The 8585-nt window shown below is 36.8% G+C and overlaps 1 protein-coding gene across 3 annotated transcripts; it reads left to right on the top strand.

Moving 5' to 3' along the window:
• Positions 1–258: 258 nt before the first annotated feature.
• On the top strand, positions 259–7932 carry unc50 (unc-50 homolog (C. elegans)). Of its 3 annotated transcripts, none has more exons than XM_083564576.1 (6): positions 259–418; positions 2316–2596; positions 4141–4261; positions 5619–5758; positions 6960–7067; positions 7483–7932. In XM_083564576.1, exons 2-6 carry the CDS (start codon positions 2317–2319, stop codon positions 7617–7619), a joined length of 786 nt encoding a protein of 261 aa, XP_083420702.1. In that variant the 5' UTR covers positions 259–418; position 2316; the 3' UTR covers positions 7620–7932. The 3 variants fall into 3 exon arrangements, with proteins under 3 accessions (XP_083420702.1, XP_083420704.1, XP_083420703.1); XM_083564577.1 differs by lacking the exon at positions 259–418 and adding an exon at positions 649–752; XM_083564578.1 differs by lacking the exons at positions 6960–7067; positions 7483–7932 and adding an exon at positions 6026–6248 and having other exon boundaries at positions 5619–5784.
• The last annotated feature ends 653 nt before the right edge of the window (positions 7933–8585 follow it).

The following is an 8585-nucleotide window of genomic DNA, read 5'->3' as shown; positions in this document are numbered from 1 at the left end:
TATTATTTCGACTTTTTTGGGCCTTTATACTTTTTCTATATTGCAATAATGGAAAATAATTATATAAATATAAATAAAAATAAAAATAAAAATATAAATATAAATAAAAACACAAAAAAATAAGGTTTTGTCTTTAAACATTTGCCCAAAATCATCAGTACATTAATGAAAACATTCTTTTTGACGCTTTCGGCTATTAGGACTTCATTTCCCGGTAAGATGGCCTACGTGTTCACGTAACGACGTAAGAACGCGATGACGCGATGACGCACTGCTACGTGTTCAGATGGCGACAGGAAGTGTTTGAGTTGCAGACTGTGATGTGTTGACTTTTGTAGTGTTGGCAAAAGCAAATAGAAGAAAAAGAAATAAAGTCTGAACTGTGTGATCCGCGTTAAGGACACCGCCGAGGCAGCAGGTGTGTAAATTATCTGGTTATAAACATAGAATCGTGAATTTGTAGGTTTTTATGGAGTTTGTAGTAGCGATGTTGTGCTGATGGTAACTCAGGCCTCGGGCTTGTGCAGGAAACAGGAGGAGGGTTTTATTATTATTATTATTATTATTATTATTATTATTATTATTATTATTATTATTATTATTATTATTATTATTATTATTATTATTATTATTATTATTATTATTATTATTTCCACAGCTGTCTACATCTCATCTTAATATATCAGTAAAGTAGATATCTAAACATCTAGATGAAGATGCACATGAAGTGAAAAGAGCATTCGAGCTGAAATGTGAGTTGTAAAAGACACTGTGGGGCAGAGCAGCACTTCATCTGACCTGATTTGGCTTCGTGATTAATATGTAAAAAGGCATTTCCGGGTTAATGATGTTTTCAGTGCAGAAATTTAACCTGAGCAGGCAGCTAAGGAGAAGAAGGGAATGGCATGGAAAGAATTTGCAATTTTAAGAAAGGAGAAGGAAAAGAAAATGAAAGGGAATGGAAAATAAGTGAAGGGATATGGAAGGAAAAGAATGGGAGTGAAAATAAGGGGAAGTAAAAGAAGGCAAAGAATGGAATAGAAAAGAAGTGATGGGGAAACAAGGAAAAGGTGAAGAGGGCAATGAAAAGAAGGGAAGAGAAAGGATATGGAAGGAAAAGATGTAAGGGGCAAATATCTGACAGGAAAATAAGGGAAGAGAAAGAATGTGGAATTTAAATAAGGGGAAAGGAAAAGGGGGATGAGAAGAAGGCAATGGGGGAAAAAAGAACTGAAGGGAAAGGATATGAAAAGAAAAGAAAGGAAGGGAAAATAAGGGAAAGTAAAATAATTGATAGGGGGAGGGAAAGATGAAGTGGGCAAGGAAAAGAAGGGAAGAGAAAGGATGTGAAGGGAAAAGATCTGACAGAAAAGAAAAAGAAGACTTCTTCATGTATGTAACTGGATAAATCTCAGGTTGGATATAAAACACTGCTGTTATTGAGTTTGTAGGTGTGAACGCAGCAGTTCTGCTGATTAAGCAGAAACATGGACTTTATCAGATGTGTTTCTTTTACAAATGTTTTAATCAGTGTTTTTTGTCATCATCATCTCAGAAATCCAATCTGGAAATGTCAGAAATCCTTTCCATTTCTCCTAATCTTATTACTGACAATGTGGTTAGAAGATTTTGATTAATTTGTAACCTCATTTTGGAAAATCAGACCACCAGAAATTCAAGAGTTTATTGTCATACATTTGTTACACCATACAATGAAATGATTACGCTGTGGATCCTGTATACAGTCTATGACATTAACAACATAAGGGTGGAAAAAAGACTAGGCATAAATGACACATTTTATAAAAAAGATTGCTTAAGATTTTTGACCAAAGCAGAAAGAATAATGGCTTGATAAAGATTACCCAGAAAACAAACGATATAAAATATAAATCCAAATAAAAGCACGGTAGGAAATGAAAATGATAGAACGATATGAAATTGGAATGGAAAGGGGATATATTACGGCACTGTATAATAAATATTAGATATTATATATAAAAAAAATCTGATATAAAATGAAGTAAAATCCAATAGAGATATTGAATGGGAAAAAATGCAATAAGATAAGGAAAGCAATAATAATAGAATATATAAATAATAAGTAAATAAACTCAACAATAAAAGCAGACACACAGATTATTAATGAGGCTGAGGAGATTTTTTTTCTATTTATTGAACGATTTAAATACAAATGACATCATCCTTGAGGCTTGTGAGATGAGTAACTTGTCTCCTGCGCTCACTGTTTTATTTGTAATTGTGTGTGTGTGTGTGTGTGTGTGTGTGTGTGTGTGTGTGTGTGTGTGTGTCAGTATGTTGCCCACCACAGCGTACACCCCCCAGAAACAGTCCAACGGCAGCCTGAATTCCCGCGATGCCGCTCGACACACGGCCGGCGGAAAGCGCTACAAGTACCTTCGCCGCCTCCTGCACATCAAGCAGATGGACTTTGAGTTCGCCGTGTGGCAGATGCTTTACCTGTTCACCTCGCCGCAGAGAGTGTACCGCAACTTCCACTACCGCAAACAGACCAAGGACCAGTGGGCCCGCGATGACCCCGCCTTCCTAGTGCTGCTCAGCATCTGGCTGTGCGGTCAGTATTCACACACACACACACACACACACACACACACACACACACAGTGCTGATGTACTTATCAGTTAAGCATCACACGCTAATATTATTACTGTAGGTTCAGTCTGAAAGGAGGAAGTAAGAGGTTGGTTATTCAGGGAGCATTTAACCTCATTGGTGGTACATCATGATTGTCCTGAGTGAGTCTGCAGCTATCGATTATTTTAGTAATCGATTATTCTACCGATTATTCCACTCGATTAATCAGTAATCGGATAAGAAGTAATGTTACTTTATTAAAGAGCAACGCTAAATTTACAAAGAGAAAATGAGACGTGTCTCTTAAAATGAGCGTCATTTATTTCCTTTTTAGAAATTTTAGTTTATTTTTATTTTTTTCGCTGAAATTTACATACAAGAATATCTGTAAAAAAAACTAAACCCACTTAATGCATTTAATTGTTATAATGCATCATATCTAAAAAATATATTTTACGCACTGTACAGTGTTTTCTTTGTTTTAGTTTGAAATGATCCCAGACTTTGGATCCTTTCTGTGTTTTCTTTGGTCTGAATCTATAGAAGTTTGTTCCACCACATAAAAAAAGTTTAAGCCTAATGCAGAATTATTTTCCTCGCAATTCCGACTCTAAGTATGGTATGGTTGTACCGTACTTGCCGATAACCGATTAATCAATTAATACAAAATGTGTATATAATTTAATAATTTTAATTATATAATAAATAAATGATCAATATAATATAGTGCTTTCCATGCAACGCGCAGTTTTGTGTAAAAACAAACAGCATGTGGTATCAGTGAGTCGCCTCTAGAGGCCGCTCTTTTAATTTTAACGAACCTTCTCAGCCACATCGGTTTGTGTTTTTGCAGATAGTTAAGACAATTAACTCTCGGTGCCAATTAAAAAAATGATGGTCAACCCCTTACACAACTATATATCAGTTCAAATCAGTTTTATTTGTGTACTGGTTTTAACAATGGACATTGTCCAAAAAGTTTATCCCTAATGAGTGGCAAATGTGGTAGGAAAAACTCCCTCAGATGGTACGAGATAGAAACATTGAGACCAAATCCTCACCTGGGTGGCACCGAATGTCCATTCATTACAGTTCCATAGTTGCTGAGGTGTGCAGTTCACAAAACTGTTCATGCAAATTGTGGTCCTTAGCCATTATAGCAGACTTTTTATATTAATTATAGCCCTAAACCATCCTCATAGTTCTTGAGTTGCTCAGTAACTTCATGGAGCTGTATCAGTTTGCAGGTGGCAGATATCATGATTCATTTAATAGATTTGCTTCAACGGGGTGAATGTTTGTTTGATTGGAATTTTTTGCCCTAAATCAAATAGCCATCTCCAGAATTCATGGCAACCTTGGCTTTAAGATCATCCCGAAGGATATTAAAAATGTCTTAGTGGTTAATTAGTTTAATATCATACTAAAATATGAAAAAGGAAAGTTTTTAAAAGCAGACTGTGTTTAGTGTGTGTGTGAAAGGTTCATTTTATTACTTAAATGTAAAATCTTTCCCCCCACAGTGTCCACAGTAGGCTTCGGTCTGGTGTTGGATATGGGGTTTGTGGAGACGCTGAAGCTCTTACTCTGGGTCGTGTTCATCGACTGCATCGGCGTCGGCCTGCTCATCTCCACCTTCATGTGGTGAGTCGGAGCACACACGTGAATATGAGCATGAATGTGAACGTCATGACACTTCATATAAACCAATATGAATTCCAGTATATTTGATTCCTTTATAACCACTTGGATTTAACTGTATACAATAACAACTAAAACTACAGTTCCAGCACGAAAAGGAATCAGTCGATGAATAGATAAAGCACTGTAAAATACGAACGCTGTGTAGACGCCATACATACAGCATTCACCACTGAAACAATCAGGAAAAACTGGTGCCTCTACTCTTCACTCACATCATGTGTTTGTCTAGACAAAAAACTCTGCCCTGTTTGACCAGAAGTCGTGCATCTCATAAAGGGGTGTGGCTTTATGGTAAAGGGTCCAGATGCATATTAAATGAGTGTCAGCAATTTTATAGCGATGTCCAAATTCTGAGTGAAAAACTCCCCTTATGTTCCCTCGGTAATGAAATACTTCCCATCCTGCAAGCCGACACGGTGCTAAAGACAATCTCATTTACCCTTTTCCTTATGGCATTCAGAAGACCCCCTTGACTTAACGTTGTTCTAATACAGAGTGGTTAAGGAAGTTGCTCAGAGGTCAGCACTGAGAGTTTTGCTAAGCTGGGTTTTGAACTCAGCGACTTTTGAATTCAGATCCCAGTCTCACCAAGCTTCACATTCATCCCACAGGTGTTCAGCAGGGTTGAGATCAGAACTCTATAGCCGGCCACTTAAGATCTTCCTCTCCAAACCATGTAAACCACGGGGTCTTCAACCGGGGGTTCTGCTAATTGATGATGAATCACAGATAATTTTTTGTTAAAAAAGAAATAAATAAACATGAGTAAAAACATCAGAAAGTATTTAATAAAAAAATATATATGATAATTACATTAAAGTTCAAATTAAAGATGAAGTTCATGTAAATATGTAATATTCCACCTGACAGTAAAAGGAAAAACTATTGGTTTCTGTTAATATCAGTGGCTATGATTGACACATTTTGAATCACATACATGTCTCTATCACCTAGGGGGTCCTTCATCTGAAAAACGTTAAAGACCCTTAATGTACACAGGGGCATTGCAATGCTGGAACAGGTTCAGGTTTCCAAGTTCAAGTTATTGCAACCTTTTATTATACTGCACCCAATGGCATCTGACACAATTGTGTGGTAACAGTTTGCAGAAGAAGCACGTGTGGTAGTGAAGATCAGGTGTCCCAATGCATATGTCTATATAGTGTATTTATCATGTTTATACACATTTACACCTAGTGCACCTTTTACATAGCAATAATTAATACTGCAGTATCATGAAAATATCTGCGTGTGCGTGCATGTGTGTGTGTGTGTGTGTGTGTGTGTGTGTGTGTAGGGTTGTCAGTAATAAATACCTGATGAAGCAGCCGAGTAGAGATTACGATGTGGAATGGGGATACGCCTTCGACGTGCACCTGAACGCTTTCTATCCTCTGCTGGTCATCTTACACTTCCTCCAGCTGTTCTTCATTAACCGTGAGTCTTCAGTCACTTTTCTGTTTGTCCGTATTACATCCAAAAGTAAATGGACAGTCTGTTCTTGGGCCGTGGTTGTAATTATACATTTTCAAGACATCGTGCGTAACCTATTTGACCAGAGAGCACAAGTGGGAGGAGGCATTCTCTTTCTCTCTGCTGTCAGTCACAGGGATGCCAATCATGAGAATCTGCACGATCACGTATTTTCATTGAAAATTCCTCCCTTAGCTTGAAGAATGACTGTGTACACACTCAGCATCTAAGTTCTTTACTACAAACATTCAGCTGAAATACTTTCACGTGCCTCTTGTAAAACCTGCCAGCGATGTTCTTCACTAGTTTCTTGTGATCCAGTTCATCTCAGAGCAGTTCAATAGGATTTAGGTGCGGTGACTGGGCAGGTTAGTCCATGATAGATATCACTCCAGACGACTGTTTGCTCTTTAAAGAACACTTACAGAACTCGGACGAATAAAATCGGTTCGAAAAAGCCACAGTCCAGAGGGAATTGCATGGTGCTGAAGTATAGAATGGTTGCCATGTTGGTTCGTGTCACCCGGAATAATTCCCAACATTCCCCACCCCAAACCATCAATCTTCCACCTCCAGTCTGCTAATGATCTTCTCTCTTGTTCTGCATCTTACACAAGTTCTTCTTTAGAGTCCAAAATGTCTCATTTCATCTATCTAAAGTTCTTCCTTCCAGTCAGTCAGTGTCCAATTCTTGTCATTTTTTTGCTTTTTTACCAAGTTTGAAGTTTTGTATAGAAAAAAGGAACCTGTCTCAAAAACCATACGACTAGGTGTTTCCAGATTTGGCATGTGTGGTATCCATCATTCTATCTGTCTACCAGTCTGTAAGTAAATCATATTTCTTTTTGAAAACATTTTTCTTTATTGGATGACGGTTTTACATGACCCTCAGCGTGTACAAACTTTTCACTTCCAACATGTATACAGTTGAGTCAGTGTGATTACTTGAGCAGTTACAGGAAGAACAAGGAGCACACACGTGCTGGCATGAGCACTACCGGATCGTACCATTATCGCAGCGCGACCAGTAGAGGGCGCTGTGTGTACAGAAGATTCATTTTGTTATTTTTTTTAAGCAGAATTTGCATTTGGTCCACAAAAATAGAGCAATCTTTAGACGAGAATGATCGCAGTGTGTGGAGTAAATAATGTTTTTTTGTTACAGATATTGTGGTGATCAACTCAGACTGGTTTGTGGGATATTTTGTGGGCAACACCTTGTGGCTAATCGCCATCGGCTACTACATATACATCACATTCCTCGGCTACAGCGGTAAGTGTGTGAGTGTGAGTGAGAGTACAGCTTTAACTTTTTTTGACTGTTACAAAGCACTGGAGACTCCTCCCAGGTTTTTGTATTTTTTTTTATTTAGTTGCAAACTTCTTTATTCAGTAAAGTCTCACATACATTCTCACATCTAGAGTCTCACATTATCTATCTATCTATCTATCTATCTATCTATCTATCTATCTATCTATCTATCTATCTAACTATCTATCTATCTAACTATCTATCTATCTATCTATCTATCTATCTATCTATCTATCTATCTATCTATATATTCTATCTATCTATCTATCTATCTATCTATCTATCTATATATTCTATCTATCTATCTATCTATCTGCGATATGATGCAACAATCATTAATGAACTTGAACTTCCTGTTTACCTCTATGTGTTTCAGCTCTACCCTTTCTGAAGAACACGGTGGTTCTGCTCTACCCCTTCGCTCTGCTCGCGCTGCTCTACGTCCTCTCTGTGACACTGGGCTGGAACTTCACTAAAGGTCTCTGCTGGTTCTATAAGTACAGAGTGCAGTAGAGGACCAACACGCTTAAAAGCACTTTCAGTGTGGATTCTTCTACTCTCAGAGACTCATACATTCTCACCCGTCACTTCCTGGACTTTTGTATACTTTGTAAATAAACTGTTTGTAGGTAAAGACAAGAGCGAAGAATGTGGGAAATGTTTATAATGTGTTTATTTTATGCCTGGTTTATTTAACTGATCTGATTGGGTGAAAAGCTGAGGTTCGAATGTAGACTTTATTGCGTTAATGGAACGGATGGAACGAGGATATGTCATGCTTCTCTGCCAGAACAAGTCTAATAAACAGATTTTTACACTTCCACAAGTCTTTACTTTTACTGGTCTTTATTTTTTGTACACTCTTCGTTACAGTTTATAATCTGATATCTGTACGACAGAAGAAATATCCAATATAATATTATTCTCATAAATATATGGGGCATCCCTGGAGTAAAACTTTAAATATAAGTGCAATAATTGTATTAAATATGTAATTTAATTAGCATTTATCAATGGTAAAATTCTGTTTTCTCATACATTTCTAATCCTTTTTTTATCGCTATTGCAAGTTTATGTCTCACAATTCTGAGAGAAAAATTCAGAAGTGTGAGATAAAACCCTCCATTCACAAATATTCAGTACAAGGACATGAGTAAAATACACCTCTTTTAAAATGGAAAACATGTTTGGAGTCATTACACAGATTTAGTTATCTACATATAAAAATGGACTATAATAGTTTTTCACAGTGTAAAAAAGCTTATGAACAGATTTTACAATACCATACAATACCACTCACACCATTTAATTCCTTTAACCGAGGCCTGTTCACCCTTCAAGCTAAAAGTATTTCTATTTAAAAGGTAACTTACCTAAAATATAAATTGTTATTGTTAAATTTCCACATGTGAAAAAGGATATAAAGATTTGCTGAAACAAATCTTGTCTTTGAACATTTATTGTAGAAAGATCTTTACA

This window comes from Silurus aristotelis, assembly GCF_946808225.1.
Source record: "Silurus aristotelis genome assembly, chromosome: 2".
Taxonomy (NCBI): domain Eukaryota; kingdom Metazoa; phylum Chordata; class Actinopteri; order Siluriformes; family Siluridae; genus Silurus; species Silurus aristotelis.
The sequence above is the reverse complement of the archived record's forward strand: the minus strand, read 5'-3'. Positions and strand labels throughout refer to the sequence as shown.

What these genes read in the sequence shown, in the direction of transcription:
- unc50 (XM_083564576.1), top strand. Translation starts at nt 2,317, where the DNA reads ATGTTGCCCACCACAGCGTACACCCCCCAGAAACAGTCCAACGGCAGC. An exon ending in CCAGCTGTTCTTCATTAACC is followed by an intron (nt 5,759 to 6,959) that starts GTGAGTCTTCAG and finishes TTTTTGTTACAG; the next exon opens with ATATTGTGGTGATCAACTCA. An exon ending in CACATTCCTCGGCTACAGCG is followed by an intron (nt 7,068 to 7,482) that starts GTAAGTGTGTGA and finishes TATGTGTTTCAG; the next exon opens with CTCTACCCTTTCTGAAGAAC.